The sequence below is a fragment of the Sphaerodactylus townsendi genome, linkage group LG08 (assembly GCF_021028975.2).
Source record: "Sphaerodactylus townsendi isolate TG3544 linkage group LG08, MPM_Stown_v2.3, whole genome shotgun sequence".
Lineage (NCBI taxonomy): Eukaryota > Metazoa > Chordata > Lepidosauria > Squamata > Sphaerodactylidae > Sphaerodactylus > Sphaerodactylus townsendi.
Genome location: NC_059432.1, coordinates 35,613,318 through 35,630,988, shown reverse-complemented (window position 1 = coordinate 35,630,988; position 17,671 = coordinate 35,613,318). Strand labels below are relative to the sequence as shown.

The 17,671-nt window shown below is 41.9% G+C and overlaps 1 protein-coding gene across 7 annotated transcripts in view; it reads left to right on the top strand.

The window, feature by feature from the left end:
- Positions 1 to 17,671, top strand: part of PLCE1 (phospholipase C epsilon 1) — a 175,521-nt gene that overhangs the window by 74,802 nt on the left and 83,048 nt on the right. For all 7 annotated transcript variants that reach the window (XM_048505288.1, XM_048505291.1, XM_048505290.1 and 4 more), the window contains exon 3: positions 9,337 to 9,613. In XM_048505288.1, coding sequence (XP_048361245.1) covers positions 9,337 to 9,613 — 277 coding nt within the window. The remainder of the gene's footprint in view (positions 1 to 9,336; positions 9,614 to 17,671) is intronic.

The following is a 17,671-nucleotide window of genomic DNA, read 5'->3' as shown; positions in this document are numbered from 1 at the left end:
ATCAAAATGGCACACAGTGGCAAAGATCTATGAAAAAAGGGTGTCTCCCTTGTATACCACCGTAGCTGTGCCTTTCTTACACTACAGTTTACTATGGTTAAATTGACAGTATTTATATGGATAAATTTAGAGTCATTTAAACACAAGATCATTTCCTGTACTATCATTACCTGCACAAAATGCACAAGTGTTTATTTTTTGCTCTTGTACATATTTTGTATGTGTACATAAGCTTTCCAGAACTTAAAGCGGAGTTTTTACAAGTATCAAGTTGGGGAGTTCATGAAAGATATACAGTATTTTCTCAGTAAACCATTAACTGTATGGATTGATATTTGGGACAAACCATGGTTTGCCAAAGTCATTGTTTGCCCAATTTGGTGCAGTAGCAAGTGATGGGAAATGGAGGAAGGGGTCATGGGAGAGAATGAGCAAAGAAGGAGCGTGCAAGCAGATTTCATGCCTTTGCTCATAGTTTGGAGGACTAGGAACAATACTGAAGAAGCACAAGCTCCGTGTCTCATGGAAGTCTTATTGTTTTCTTTAATTCTGAAAAGCAACTGCTTGGTGGGGGGCAGAAATCAAATCAGATCACAATGGTGGTTTTTTTTTAGACATTAGACATAGAGCTGTGGTAAGGAAAAAGACTGGTCTGTCACTGATCTTTTCCCTGTATCATGGGAAGTAGAAATCTGTTTGAAAAAACAATATGACAAGAAAAAATTAACTTCCACCACACCACTGTTGCCCACATCCTAATTATTCCCCTCTGGATGTTAAAGAAAATGTTGGGAGCCTGATCATAGATTGTTCAAGTAACATGTAGTTTGTTCCTGAGTCTCCAGGAAGTTTTTTTTAGTCTTTTGGGAGAGTCTGTAATCTTCTCTTTTAATATAGCTGTGCTCAAGGAATGCTTCCATACCAAAAGCTACTGAAGCAGTTTTCTTTGCCCAGTTTTCTCAGGATGCATGCTTTAAAAAACCAAATTAAGGAGGCAGAGACTCTTTTGAACAGCTGAAATACATTTAGACATGTTTTAAATTACAATATGAGAAAATAGTTGTCATTGTGAGAAGGTTTTATTGCACAAAGGTTATCAGTTCTTTGGCCTGTGGATGCTATTGAAATAGTCTGAGTTGAGTTTTTCCCCTTTTTTAAAAAAATTGTTTTCAAGATACCATATTAACAACTAATCTGTTTTCAGTGTCTATTTAATGGCCAAATATGGATTTGTTGGTGAGCATATATATGTGTTTTGTTTTCCCCTGACTGTTATCTTCTTGTTCCCTCATGAATGATTCAGTTTTGGCATTTGTGGATTTTTTTTCCCAATGCAACTTGGAATTAAAAATCTATAAAACCAACAAATGGGTTTCTACATGCTAGTTTTCTAAAACAAAGTGTTAATAAAATATTTTAAAGAAGTGTTTCTATCCTGATGCCCTGCTTTAAAGGTGCTGAGTACTTTGAAGATGCACCTTGGTTACATTCATGTCAGATATCTTTTTTTAAATCTTGGCAAAGCCTGCATTGTGTTAAAGTATAGATTTTTCATAGGACTAATTGCACAAGAGGAGTGGGGAAGATGAGGCCTGGGTGCTCGTTGCCTTAAGGAAAACACAGTAAAGTTCCTTGGAAATGTCAGAGAGATCATTAGTATGTGCTGTAAATTTCCTTAATAATTTTTTAAAAATAATAAAATCGTGTCTAACAGCCCCATTCAAAGGGGAATCACACTGTGGAGGTGGCACATGCCTGCACCAGCGATTTGCCCTCTCCAGGGTACTTACCCTGGCAGAGGGGCAAAAATGCCAGCAGACATCCAGTGCTGCTCACTGCAGTGCCAAGACCTAGCGCCATGTCAGCAGTCTCACGCCTCTGCTAGATGCGTCAGTTGGCTTCCAGCCTGGATTTTCAGCAGCTACGCCTCAGCCTTACCTTTATTGGGTGACATAAGTCCATTGAGGCCAGTGGAGGGCTCTCCAGTGACAGAGCAATGGGGTTTCTTTGTTTTTTGACTCCCTGTACCGCTGGGAAGCCCTCTTGGAGGCAGCAGGGTGGTGCTGTTGCAGGACTGTGTTCTGCTGCCAGATCTCTGGAGCTGTTCACTGACATACTTTTAAAAACATTTAGATCTATTAGGCAATGAGAGTGACATTGCTACTAGTGAAAGGGCAGCATCCCAAAAGTGATTATTAAATCTGAAATAATTTAGAAGAAAAAAAGGGGTTGGCTTTATACCCCACTTTTCTCAGCCAAAAGGAGTCTCAAAGTGGTATGCATACTTTTCCCCTTCCTCTCCCCACAACAGACACCTTTTGAGAGGTGGGTCTGAGAGCGTTCTGAGAGAACTGTGACTAGCCAAAGGTCTCTCAGCAGACTTCATGTGTAGGAGCTTTGATGCAGTAGGTCTGATGAGTCGAATGTCATAGTCTGGCTATCAACAGCAGGGCAAACAGCCCCTAAGTGTCTTACTCGTACAGAGGGGCTCTGTAGTTTGCAAACAGGAAACCTGTTGCTGTCCGAGGGTGGATCTCTTTTGTGCGAGTCCCCTTTTAACAATAATACACAGTACTCAATTGCTGGGTAATAAATTGGCCATAGCCATTTTATTGAGCAGAAGCGTGAGGCTAAGCATGGGTCTGGGTCTGGTCAAACGGTGACGTGCGACAGCTCAGCAGGGCGGATGCCTCATTCCGAGCTTCGTTCCATTGCGGGGCTCTGCCGGGCGGACGCTCCTGGCCAGAGATGTTCCCCTTCGGCCCGGTTCGACAGGGGCGGTCGCCTCTTGCCGCTGTTGCCGTTCCCAAGGGGAAGGCGTAGCTCCCTAGCTCCCTTCCCCTTCCCTTCCAGAGCCATACCCATGCGCCAAACCGCCAATCATCAGGTCCTTCTCCCTTCCGCCCCTCCTTTAGTGGGGGGGTGGTCGTCACTGGCCTCGCTCTTCCCCATCCCCGGCAGCAACTGCGCCTTGTGGTGATTCACAAGTGTCTTTTGCATTCCGCATCTCTGAACAGGAATTTATAACTCTCTCTGCTCTTGTAGCTGTTGAAAAACATAATGCAACAAGTCTTCTTTTGCAGTGAATTTAAGATATTTGTAACTTAGGCCCCTTACGCACACGCAAAATAATGCATTTTCAAACCACTTTCACAACTGTTTGCAAGTGGATTTTGCTATTCCACTCAGCTTCAAAGAGCACTGAAAGCAGTTTGAAAGTGCATTATTCTGCATGTGCGGAATGAGCTTACTCTCAACAGTAGGCTAAAAAGGGTTATTTTGCTAGGAGTTGCAATCATTTTGCTTAGATTCTTACTTGGTAAATCTGAATCTAATTACATTGTATGTCAGTCTATAATGTTGTCTTTAAGGAAAATAAAAGCAAAGACTTATTTGTTCTTCCTGTGTCCCAACCCACCCAGATGCATAAGAAGGAATGTCTTTTGCAATGTTTATGGTGGGTGTACTGGGTTAGACCATAAGAACTTATGCGATCCGGCTGGCCTCTACAAGGGCCAGGGCTTTTACGGCTCTGGCCCCTACCTGGTGGAACAGGCTTCCAGGTGAGATCAGGGCCCTGCGGGATTTACAAAGTTTCCGCAGGGCCTGTAAAACGGACCTGTTCCGCCAGGCGTTTGGCCAGCCGGGATGATATCAACCGCAATAATAAGTAAACATCTGGCCTCCCGTGGGTTCATAAAAGGGGGAATAGAATAGCTGAAGCCATCTCTAGTTTAAAATTTTATGTATTTTAACTAATTTATATTTATATTTATGATGTTTTAAATTTTTATGTTGTTGGAAACCGCCCTGAGCCTTCGGGGAGGGCGGTATACAAATATAATAAATAAATAAATAAATAAATAAACTGTGAGGAAGAGCTCCATGGATCTTCTTCTCTCTATACTCTACACTTCCCAGTGCTTCCCCCCAAAAACAGCTTTTGAGGGTTGGGAAACTCTTGGGAACATTTTAGGTTGCATGATGAAATTGCCTTTTGAGCGGGACATCCAGAGAAATTGTAGCCTTTCCTTCTCAGAAGGCACTGATGGATCCAGCCAATTAATATCTTTGATATCTACAAGATCCAGTATGATATAATAGTTAAGGCTGGCAGCCTCAGATCTGGAGAACTGGGGTCCATTCGCCACTCTTCCACATGAAACCTGCTCGGTGACTTTGGACCAGTCACAGTTCTCTCAGATCTCTCTCAGCCATGCAGAGGCAGGCAATGGCAAACCATCTCTGAATGTCTCTTGCCTTGAAAACTCTTCAGGGTCAGTATAAACCGGCTGTGACTTTATGGAACTTGCCACCACCAGGATCAGCACTTGAGAAAACAAGACTACTTTTGAGAACTTATGGAAACATCTATGTAGTGTAAATCTGACATATTATGTCTTCATCAATTACATATTTAGGACAGTTCTGTTTCCAGGCACTGTTTTTGAGGCGACATTGACCCTTCTGTAGTATATTTGTTACATAAAAGCTTTTGTGCTGAGTTGTGTGTTTAAAAAAATATGTAATTTGCAACACCTTCTTGAGTTACAGACTGTTTATATTGAGTTACAGGCCAGATATATCACCGATCTTGTTCTTTCATGGGTTACTGATGGCTGTTTATCTTTACAACAGAAGTGGTTTGCGGAGCCAAGAATGGCTTATTCATAGTATGATAGCCGCTTGATGAGAATGGGTATTCTGGTTAAATCATTATTTTTCAAACGTAGGTTTCACTTTTTGTGTTCCAGAATCTGTTCCTTACCTCTGTGGCTAAAGGTACGGGCAAAAGCTTTTCTCTTGGAAAATCTTATTATCAACCAAGTCATTTTTTCATGGTGATCCTGACCTTTAAGGTGACATAAATAGAGCAAACAAGGGCAACTGAATGCTTGCCCTCTTTCTCCCAGGAAAAAGGTGCTTTAAGGTGGAGTACACTGTAGTGGTACAGTAGCAGAAGATACTGAATGCTGTCCACTTTCCAAATCTGCACTAAGCTGCTTTTTCTGCTTTTTGTGAGAGCTTAAACAGAACTAATGACGTTTACCAATCTGTGCAAGTTGCAGGCACATGTCACCTCAGGGCCATGTGGAAGGTAAGAAGAGATTTAATCCTTCATTCTCCGCTGAGTTCATACTATTGAAACCAGCTTCCCTGCTTTCCCGCTGTGTGTGTGTGTGTGCTGTCAAGTCACAGCTGACTTATGACAGGTTATGGTAACCAGGTTTTCAAGGCAAGAGACGTTCAGAGGTGATTTGCCGTTGCCTGCCTCCGCATCACAACACTGGTAGTCCTTGGAGCAGTGATTCCCAAAGTGGGCGCCACCGCCCCCTGGTGGGTGCTGCAGCGATCCAGGAGGGCGGTGATGGCCACAGGTAGAAACATTAATACATATATCTTTCTGTTTAATTGCTATTAAAAAAATAAAAAAATTAATTTCCAGGGGGCGCTAAGTAGTATTTTTTTCTGGAAAGAGGGCGGTAGGCCAAATAAGTTTGGGAACCACTGCCTTGGAGGTTCTCCCATCCAAATACTAACCAGGACTGACCTTGCTTAGCTTCTGAGATCTGATGAGATCAGGCTAATTTGGAGCTATTCAACTGTCAGTAGACAGGAATCCCTTTGTATAGCATTGCTATAAAGAATATGCAGTTAGAAAAGTAGAGCAAGGAATGGTGACTCCTCAGGAAAGCCTGTTAACATTGCCTAGCCATGATAAATTGTTAAACCATCCTTCCTGTTGGACCAGAGCTGCTTTTATAATGGGAGGCTAATGGCTTGTCTTTGGCCATCAGATTTCAAACAGCTGCAGGCTTCATTTATTTGTCTCTAACCTTCATCTCTGTATCATTTTTTTTAAAGTTCCGCTGCAGTGGAGAAAAGGAGACAGTGTTTGAAAACAGTGGGTGAAATGCAAACTCTCTGGAGACAACTAAGTGTCCCAGAGTCTACTTTTATACAATTGTATAATTAACATCATTAGTTTCAAGGCGTTGTTACAACAAAACACTGCTGCCTGTTCTACAAACAAAAGGTTGCTTTCTTCACTGCTTAAGACAACTTTAATGCTGTTTAAGCAACAACTAGGAGTTTCATATGTAGCAAAGTTTTACCATATTTTGAAAAAGTAACTATAGAAAACGGGAATGATTTTTGGTAAATATTTTCAGAACATACTAGAAAGGCTGATATGCATGCCCGCTGCTTGAGACTTTCTGGGGTTGATTAAATACAGCTCAAAACTGTGGTTCAAGGCTTACTGAATTACATCTAAGTATTGCAGTTGCCTACAATCCAAAGGGGGCCCTGCAGAGCAGTGACCTGGGATGGCGTTCTGGCACACCTCCAAAGAGGCAATCAGCAGAGCGGGTGCCAGAGCAGAAGGAGAAAAACATCTCACTCAAGGAGCCCCGTCACTGGGAATGACTTACACAACCTTTTTTGATGGCATAAGTCTGCACTACAAAAAGGGGAATGATTTCCTGGACCAAAAGTGCACTGGGAGCTCACTAAAGTTGGCTCTGCCCCTCCCAGGAATGCTGCCCTGTCCACTCTCACCCATGCTAGCAGGGGCTTCTGTGGTGGAGGGGTGCTGGTGTGCACAGTAACTGCTGTGCAGTTGTGTAGTGCCTGCTGCCAGCATAATAGCTCTTCCACCAGTGTGTTTGCCCTTTGTGCAGCCAGAGTGGGCACCCATGTTGGCATAATGCTGCACTGCTTCCATTTGCTCCTCCCCCCTTTGGGTTACACTTTTGATGTTACAGATTGTTATGCATGAAAATAGTGTATACTTAATAGTACACAATTCTCATGAAGCATTTTGGATGAGTAGAATCTTGTCTTTAAAAGAAAATAGAAAATAGAAAACATTTCATGTAAGTCTTACATTCGACATTTCCCCAAATTTACATTTTTTCTACTTAAAATGTAAAGAAAAAAAAGACCTCAGAGAGGGACAGAAGAATAAGTTTACTCAGTCTTTCTAGTTGTTTTCTAGGCTTTTGCAACTCTACTTGCAAGCAGGGCCTAGAACCTGCTGTTGTGAAGCTGCAGGGGGTATATTATATATAATAGCTCCCTATTATAGACCATCAGTGCCAAAACCTGTATCTCACTTTTGTGGCACAACAGAAGCAGCAGGCTCTAGCCATCTAGTTGCAACATAATCCATTAATTTGAGGCAACATTTCTTCAATTGTATGTACTTTAAGGAACATTGCAGTTGAAAATAAGTTCTTTTTTTTTAGCATGGTAGCTAAGTTCTGGCACACATCGTTATCTAAATGGATTCTAAACAATGTACCTTTTAGAGGTAAATGTGAAAAATTAGATCTTTTATCTCCTGAACTGAAAGATCTAACCCCCCCCCCCCCAAAAAAAAAAGAAAAGAAATTCTGCTCTTTAAAGAAATGTGTCATGAATGAAGGGGAGAAATCCATAACAAACATTGCCAAAGAAAGGACTATGAAAACACAGCAGTTGAAATTGCAGAAAGCTACCGAGTATTCTTCAGCATACTGTTACATAAATGTTTCCAAATTGCATCTTTACTATGGTCAGTACTTCCATATCTGCTCTCATCAATGCTGAGTACGATTAATGGTGCTGATTGACCAAGGACCTCACTTGGTTTACTACAGATTGAAGAAGAAAGACTGTTTAAAGGTCAGGTTGTCTCAACATTATGAATCACAGATGCTGTCTTTCAGCTCGTTAAATATGGACTGCTCTAGAGGTGACTCCTTCCCAAGGGGTTCTGAATGGTGCTCTTTTTGACATGCAATAATTGAAATGTTTTGTGTAAAACCGTCAGTTGAAACGGACACATGAAAGAGGCTCTCCTCTACTTTCACCCTCTTCTTTCTGAAACAATATCAGATTTAAGAATGCTTTGGTTTTGCTTTGGCCCAAAGCCTTTGGGATTTGTCTCCAAGTTATGCAGGGTTCTGGGTTTCAGTATGTACATGATGCTTCCTCTGAGGGACTGGACCTCTGCAAGGGCAGAGTTAACCATTTGGGCAATTAATTTAGTTATAGGTGGCAAAATGAATTATACTTAATGTAACTGTCCAGAACTCTGTTGCCAAAAGCATTAATCTCTCAGGCTGTGTAAATAGCTTCCTCAAATCCTTATGCTGGCTTCACCTCCCTTCTCTGTCTAACAAAAACTTTGCACTTAGCTTTAAAGCTGTCTTCAGGTTTATCCCTACCTTTCTTTCTTCCCTTTGTTTGACACATTCCTGCTGGGAAATGTTCATTCCTTCAGCTCTGTCAACTTTGAACTCTTGAAGTTCTTTTGTTCTCTTATTTCACCGTTCCTTTCTCATACACTGTCTCTAAGATCTGGCCAAATATTTGGTCAAAGGACAAAGTAGCAAAATGAGCTTTTTTTGATGTGGCAAAGGGGGGCCATTTGTCACATTTTAATGCTTCCCCCATGTAATAATACCTGCAAAAATGAATTTTTTGATTGAAATAAGAGTAGAGGTTTGGATTTATCTCCTGTAAAGAGACTCAGAGATTCTTACAAACTCCTTTCTCTTCCTCTCCCCACAACCGACAACTTGTGAGGTAGATGGATCTGAGAGAGTTCTGAATAAACTGTGACTAGCCCAAGGTCACCCAGCAGGGATGTAGGAGTGGGAAGACAAATCTGGTTCACCAGGTGAGACTCTGCCACTCATGTGGAGTGGGTAATCAAACCTGGTTCTCCAGCATAGAGTCCACACTGGCTTTAAGATCTAGCCTATCTCTTTGTGTGCTTAGTTTTATTCTAACAGAAAATTGTAATGTAGGAGAATTTCAAAAAATGTTCCTGGCTCCTAGTCTGATAGTGCTGTCCACAGGGTGATCATCCTCCAAGTGGGGCCTAGACATTTCAAGGAATTACAAGTGGTCTCCATATGACAAAGATCAGTCCCTCTGGAGGAAATGGCTGCCTTGGGGAGTGGACTCTGCGGCATTATACCCTGCTGAGGTCTCTCCTCAGGCTCCACCCCCAGATCTCCAGGAATTTCTGAACCCAGAGATGGCAACCGTAACAGCCCACCCCTTTCCATTGCATGTTGAAACCAGGCCTAACTCACCCTTAAAACGCTTCTGTGTCTTCAGATCCTCCCTTTTTGTGTAATGGACAATATGTTTTCAAGTTCTGTTCTTCCAGCTATCTGTTAATGATTTTAAAAAATGTTGTTCAAGCACTGCTCAAATTGATTTTGGATTCTCAGATTAGCGAAGTGTCTGAGAATGGTAGATTACTTAACCATTTGAAAATGCAGCATGTAATGGTAACATTTATTTGCTCATGATCTTTTCCCTTTTTGCTTTTGACAGAGCTTCAAATCAACGAAAGGAGCAGAAGATACTTTGGAATATTTCTCCCACCGTGTGAGGGAACCACTAGCACACCGTGCAAACTGCTGCTGCAGAGGCAATTGCTCTTGCATAAAACCATGTATTCAAAGCCCTGCTGAGTATCGTGCTACCTTATGCAGGACCTCACTTTCAAATTTTATCAGCGGTGCTCTGCTAGAAGCAACTACATCATTGGGAGCAAGAAGTGGTGCACTGCATATTGTAGGAGGATCAACTGGGAGGACCATGTTGAAAGGTAAATAAGAAAAGAGTTTATGGATTGTGGGGACTTGTTAAACCTAATGGTCATTTATTCCTTCCAAATTCTTAGAATTAATGCCAACATTAATATTTCCTTTAAAAAAAATATCAGTACAAGAAAAACCATATTTTAAAATTGTATACGTTTACTTCATTCATCAGCAAAAAGAATGATGAATTGCCTGAATTAAGTTTGCCCATATGTTATTAAGAACCAGGTTCTATTAATCGTAACTTTCAATTTTATCGTCCTGCATCATTGTTTGCAGGGTGGGTGGGTTCCTTTTTTGTTTCTTCAATTTCATTTAATTGGCATAGTTGATAAAGTGTTACTTTGTTCTCCAGCTGAAACTAAGAGAACACCAACAATGGCACTTACATAATGCAATAGTGTCCATTGATTACAATTCAGCAGAGATTATTAATGATACCCTCCTCAAAGCTGCATGTTTTCTTGCTGTATGTCACAGGTGTCAAACTCACAGCCCTCCAGATGTTATGGACTACAGTTCCCTTCATCCCCTGCCAGCTGGCAGGGGTTGATGGGAACTGTAGTCCATAACATCTGGAGGGCCGCAAGTTTGACACCTATGCTCTATGTACTGTGGCAGAAGAACTTCCCTAAGCGACTCATGATGTTCTGCAAGCAGTTCACTTATTTGGCTTTTGCGTACATTGAAAATGAGATGTTTCCCTATCATTTTCTGTTGGCTGGGCCACAGTTTCCTTGAGTATTTAGAAGTGAGGGCATATTTCAGAAAACATCTTAAACTCCTTGCTTTTAGGAATTGTAAACCACTTTAGATTATATTGTCAGCAAAAAAAGATGTAAAGATGCTATGTATTCATTAGGTAAAGTAGTATGGTCATGTTCTGTGGTAGAATAAACCTTAATGAGATTGGAGCTGAAGAGCAGTACAGGTCGTAACTGTTTTGGATACCGTCTCAAAATATACTTTCGAGGCTGTATCAAATAGCCAAGGTTGTTTATCTTTCTGAAAGTGAACTGGTCTTTTGTGAAAAGATTTATAAAAAGAGGATCAAATAAATATATTTTCCATTTTTAGAGCACAGATTGTTAGCAGGAAACTATGACGAATAAATAGTGTTGTATTTTGGCACCTCAGGTGTACATTGCTGCAGCTGTAAACAGATTACTTATTACTACTTATCTTGCACATACACTGAAAAGTGCGATAGACTGCTGTCAAATGTTGTCAATATGCTGTTTCTTCTCACTACGGGCACTTTCGCAAATGCAGAATAATGCACTTTCAATGCACTTTCACAATTGTTTGCAAGTGGATTTTGCTATTTCACACAGGTCCCAATGGATCTTTACCTTAGTGTTTCACTTGCAGATACTAGGCAGATTTGACAAAGAACACACAAATAGCCGGGCTTGTGTTTTTCTGCCCTAAAGTTAGTTCACAAATGCAAATGAGAGGAATCCTTTCAAAAACAGGAGGGGAGGGAGAGAGAAAATGGCTGATAAGGAGCCACGGCGGATTGGGGGCAAAAAGGCAGGGGGAAAGTGTAAAATTCAAAGCACATGCTGCAGGGGAAATTCTACGGATCAGTTGAGGGCAAATCTCACTGCAAGATGTAAGTGTGTAAATTGCCATAATCTGTAAAAGTACTATGCTTATTGTAATCAGTTTGGTTAGAGCAGAAGAGACATTCTGGGGGGCAGAAAATTAGCATATGTAATGAAATAAAAATCCTCTATCCCTGTTTAGCCCTGGGAGGTCCATTGTTCTGTACTTGTAAAATTAGTTCAGCGATCTCCAGCCGTAATTTCCCTTTGAAATTTCTTTATTTGAGGAGTCTGTTGATTGATAGACTTAATGTTCCTGTGTGCTAAAGTGTGATGTTCATATCTTTAAAAGAAGAAAAAGTTTTTTGGAGGCTAAATTACAAGTTGTTTTTAGAAACATATGTTTTACAAGGTTCTATTGTCAACCATGGGAAAGCAGCAGTTCATGCATATTCCATGTGCCGATGATCTTTGCCTGTCCAAAGCTTATTGTGGGGATTCTCATAACCTCACTGTATTTGTGTTAAACCGCAACCTGTGTAAGCATCTTGGATGCACAGACACACCTTCGTGTAAAATTCTTTTTACAGTTTAGAATAGGTTGATATCGAAGTGTATTAGTGTTATCTATCTATCTATCTATCTATCTATCTATCTATCTATCTATCTATCTATCTATCTATCTATCTATCTATCTATCTATCTATCTATCTATCTATCTATCTATCTATCTATCTATCTATCTATCTATCTAGGTATACCGCCTATGCCCGAAGGTCTCTGGGCAGTGTACAGTCTCCATGATAAAACTTTACGATTTAAAACCCAATATAAATAATGTAAAACTATAAATAATCTATTAATACAATATATATATTTCAGATGGCGAAGATCACATAACATATAGCTACGAATTATTACAAGTTACGAGCGTTGGTCCAGATGGTATAGTCATCTCAAGTTGGAATACAGGGGATGCCATCCAACTTCAGCAGCTATCCCCCCCCCCCCCCGCCCAAAGGCCCAGTGGAATATTTCCATTTTACAGGCCCTGCAGAACTGCTCAAGGTCCCGCAGGACTCCAACGGACAGTGGTAGGGAAATCCACCAGGCAGGGGCCAAGGCACTAAAGGCCCTGGCCTGGGCCTTTATACCGCATGAGATCGACAACATACAGTCTCACTGTGAGTAGGAGGGAAGCTTGAAGTTTCGGTGTTCCCCGCTGCCTGCTCAGGGAAGCAGGACTAAAAAAATTCCACCCTGTATCCCAGGTGGGAAACTCCTGACTCAGTTTTACTCCTTCCTCTCAGAGGGAGAGCAGCTGAGATTAGTCCCTTGTAGTACCTATTCTTTCTTCCCACATTTGTTACTATTCTTTCTATAACTTCTTCAGTCCATGTTGCAAATAGCCAGAGAGATCTCCTCCTCAGGTCTAATCTATCCTTCCTTCTTTATTTGCACACTTTCTATTCCTCTGGACATCCTGTTCCTTATGAAGGACTTTGAAATCTGAAGAGAGACGAGCAAGGACAAACTCTTCTCAGACAGCCCCATCCAGTGGACCAGGTGCCCAGCCTCGACCATGCTGGTCCATTGCTTCCAAAGAGATTTCCCAGTGGCAGGGGTAGGCTACAAACACACAAAAAGACTTTTTGCCACCAGAAAGCCCCCATTGGGCTTAATGCAGAAGTCACAAAAGGTGGCATAGGTCTAAAAACGCTGGTGCAACAGTTCCGAGGGCAACATCCACTTGGCATTTATTAGCATGGCCTTCATCCCCTGCCTTATGAATTATTAGATTTTCATATTATTCCTTACACTGTGTGCTGCAAAATGCCAGTTTCCATGTTTGTGTGGGTGGAATCAAACCCAGTTCCTTCAGATCAGAGTGCACCTGCTCTTAGCCACTACGCCACTGCTGCTCCTATTCAGGTACTAGCCTTTCTTCAAGACAGGGTACACCAAAAATTGAAGGCATCCATACTACCCTGTTTCCCCAAATATAAGACATCCCCTGAGAATAAGACGTAGTAGAGGTTTTGCTGAAGTGCTAAATATAAAACATCCCCCGAAAGTAAGACGTAGCAAAGTTTTTGTTTGGAAGCATGCCCGTCAAACAGAACACCAGAGCATGCAGCTGTGGAGCGTAAAAATAAGACATCCCCTGAAAATAAAACATAGTGCATCTTTGGGAGCAAAAATTAATATAAGACACTGTCTTATTTTCAGGGAAACACGGTATGTTCTCAAGTGGTAGCTATAGTGGCCATAACAAGGAGTTAACCTTTGCAGCCTTGACTCATACTCCTACCCACCCGCCCCCCACCACATAAATAAGAGAGGTGCCAGTTTAACACTTTTGGAAACTTAGACATTTTTTCTTCTCCTTTAAAGACTTTTCTTCAAATTAAGACCTTTCTTGGCCACCTGCCTTGAACTTTGGCACAAGTGGACTAGGTAAGGTTAAAATGATAGGTCTACAGTGAGGATAACCCCAAGAATTATAAAAAGAACATTTAACTGTACTAGTAATTTGTCATGGATTACAAAAAAAGGGGGGGGATAATAGAGGATATAAATATTCAACAACTACAGAGCATAGGTGTCCGGGAGCGGGGGTAGCCCCCACCCCCTCCCCGGACTTGCGGCCCCGCCCGCAGCGACCGGACGCCCGCTCGCCAGCGCAAGGCGCCGCCGCAAGGGAGGGGGAGCCTCGTCGCCGCGCAAGCGCGGCTCGGAAGGGCGCCGAGCCCGATTGCCGGCGCGCCGACGGGGTGGAGCCGCTCCCGGCCGCCTCACCTGTTGCCTGGCCAGCCGGGTCGTCAGGCGAAGATCTCGGAGGCAGGAGGCAGCGCGACGGGAAGACCGGGCCTGACGAACCCGGCCAGCTGGCTCCTGTCCAGCTGATGACGGGGGCGGGGTTTTCAGGCCGGGGGCTGGCTGCAGAGGGGATAAAAAGGCGCAGCCTCGACACGGAGGGAGAGAGTGCAGGCGAGGAGGAGGGAAGGAGGGTGTGTGCGCGCGTGGAGGGTGGTGAGAGAGAAAACAGAGAGAGGCAACAAAGAGGACAGAGAGGAAGCCAGAGAGGGAGGGAGACAGCTTCAGGGAGGAACGTCCTGGAGAGAAGGAGGGGTAGCAGACCGACGGAGGGGCCAGAGGAGGGGGAGGCGGCGGAGGCCAGCAGCCCTCGGGCCGGCAGGGAGGCTAGTGTACTCTCCCTGCCTGGTTTCTTGTGGTCCCTGGGTCAACTGTGGGCAGCCCGCGCAAACCGTGGGTAAAGCGGCTGCCCCGCATAGTCCACTCCCCGGACAACGGGAGTGAGGCCGGTAGTCCCAGCAGCCGGGAAAGGGAGGTGGGTTGGCAACAGGGGTCCTGGCAGGACCCCCACCCCGGGCGCAGGACAAAAGGACAGTAAAATTATAAATACAATCTCTTTCCCTAAGACTAAAATTTACCCTTCTATAATAATGAATTAAGAGGTTGGCAGAATAATTTTAGAATTAATATAATTAATGTAATTAATCTTGAAATTACTTTAAGTCCTCTCTTCTGGCCTTTGCCAGAATCTCTTCTTAATTTCTAAGCATGCTGTTTTGGCATTCCCAGTCAGTTGAGACTTCTTTTATGCAAACCAGACCACTCTACCTGCCTGGGAGAAGGCTCTCTTCTTCTAAGTCTGGAAAGTAACAAAGAAATTAATTATGTGACTTCTTAACTGTCTTCGTAAGATTTCTGTTGTCTACTTGGTTACTCCTATTAACTTATCAGTTATGATCCTCCTTACTCATGCAGATATTGTGCCAGTTAGAAAGACAGTCTGCTTCCTACCCCTGAACATTAGCATAGAGCAAATCAAAACATTTCCCTTCCAGATTTCTAGATTTTATACATGCCTGTCATGAAGCCTCTTTTTCCAGAGACTTCATGATTTATTTCTTTCTCCCTCTCTGATTATTGTAACTTTGTATAATATTAATTTTGTGTTAAGGGTGGTAGGGAGAATTTTGTAAACTGTTTTGAGTGAAAGCCATGCTTGTTTCCTGTGAATAAAAAGGGGCTAGTACAGCTGTGGGGAGGTGACCCATCTGGCCGGAGAAGACATTCTGAATTATGTTTAGTCATGGAGGGAGGAGGGGGACTTTCCAGAGACATGTCACCAGCATCTTTACCTAGATTGGGCAGTGATCTGATAGGCTTAGGGGTCTCACCCTATGTGGGATTTCTTGAGAAAAGTAGGGGTTCTACTTATCCATAGTGTGCTCTCTGAGGCCTAAGAACGAGATCCAGAATTTCTGGGGGCAGTTCTGGATTGGGGTACGGGCTAGGAGCTGCATGAAGCTGGCTAAGGAGCCCTAAAGGAAGCAAACATTGAAATAGCATTGAGATAGCTGTGCCATTTTGTTGTCCATACTGTATATTAGACATAGTCTCCTGTTGAGACTAGCTAGGTTCTTTGTTTTCTTGCTATTAAAGTGTGTACTGTCTAGATTCTTGTACTCTACTTAAAGGAATTGATCAGCAGTCTTCTTATGCTCTTTTATGGCTTCAATACACATTCAACAAACCCTTTGAGACCACGCTACCAGACAACTAACTAAGCCTACCATACAGGGCTGGTTGGTGGCTTTGTATCCAACTTTGGGGCAGAGCTGGAGTTCTGGCAATCAAGAGTTCCCTTGGGCTTGAAGGAACTTATTTAAAATTTGGTTACTGCAAGAAGAAAGGCAGTTATATAAAAGGTACAAAAATGTAAATTACCTGCACTTGTTTATTCTAATAACAGAATTTTAGTTTTCTTGCTGCAAAATTTGGGTTTTATTTCCATGTAGAGTTCAACAACAGAATATGTTACACCGAAATAAGTGTGACATGATATACAATTTCCAATTGTCACCCTCTTTTATTGAATATAGGTTACTTCTAATGTAAAGACAACATGTTCTATTAAGTAAAATAATACATAAGTACTGTTTTTCACATTTCTTAACTGTTTCAGGATCTGTAAACTTCATATTGTCTTGGTTGTGGTCACTTTGGTTTTCTATTGGTACAATGCTTAATGATCAAATATTTGATCCTTCAGGTCTGATTTGTTGGGCAAATGTGTAATAATTATGTAGCCAGCCAAAATTATAACACAGTACAGAAGGCTTCATTGCAGCAGGTTTATTTTCCAGTACAAATGATCCAATTAAAAAGAGCTATTCCTGATTTCTGCAAAAAAGTGATTGGAACAAGAATGTGCCATACTGTTGCCAATGTTCTCCTTCCCTTTTGCATACAGCTTTTATCTACTTTGGTTTGCATAGTGATAATTTATTATACATCTGGCAAATAGCAGTGTTAGCATTAACAAGAAGAAGACTCCAACTCTGGTTAGCAAGCCCACTTTACATTGTGAATGTAAGCCTATGGAATATTATCATTATTATTATTATCTTGGAGACCATGAGGGTGATATCTGCATTGAACTACTGTATAAGCATAGGTTAATGTTACAACTGTTTTCCTTCCAAAGTAGCTGGCATATCTTTGTGTTTCCAGAAAGGTGGCTAATAATAGCTGTGTGTTAATAGTAGCTGAATGGCATGCTATAATACTTACATAATATCAGACAGGTGCCATGAAGACAGGAATGTGATTTCTTACTAGAGCTGTTCTCATTTGTGCATATGAAGTAATTTTAAATATGAAAGCTAACTTGGTTTTGTGCTGATTAGCACAATATAGATAAATAGCAGACCACTTTCATTAGAAACATCATATCCTCGTTAAGTAGATGATCCTCATGCTGATCACTAGAAGAACAAAATAAGACCACCTGCAAATTACAGGGAGAATACTTTATTTATTATTCCGCAGACAGTGGGAAAGAAAACTTTTCCAGTGTCACTGACCGGATCTCACAGGCTTTTGAACTGATGGATTGCTTTTCAGGAACACTGATTTACAGTTACATTTCAGCTTTCCTGGGCTTTTATACAGAATGTGTGAGATTTATTTAAGCTTAAAATGTTCATGTCATTTATGCTGTCACTCTGTTTCTCCCCTTTACCACATAAGGAGTGAACATCTTGTTAGATGCTAAGGCATGTAACGGTATCTCAAGACCCCTGACCCTAGCTCCCAGGGTATTAAAATGAATGTCAGCCTGTGTTCTTCAATATGAAAACAGGGAGTCAGATAAATGAGCAGGAGTCCTTTTGTAGGACTCCTGATATATACAAGAGTGTTAAGAAAAACAGCCGTGTTTAGCCTTTCTGATTAGGCTTTTGGAACTAACACGAAATCAATTAAAAAATAGCATAGAAACTTCCAGTCCTGGTTTCTCTACAAAGCAGCCATATAACACGCACTGTGCATGCACAATTAGGCATACAATTTGGTGGTTCAAAAATCAAGGCCCAAGTCAGTGAAGATGGCAGACAAAGGAAAGCTGATGGCAACAACTCCTGGAGGGAATCTAAATTCATAATTTCAATCCAAAATTATATTTAGGCATTTGAAAATTCCGGA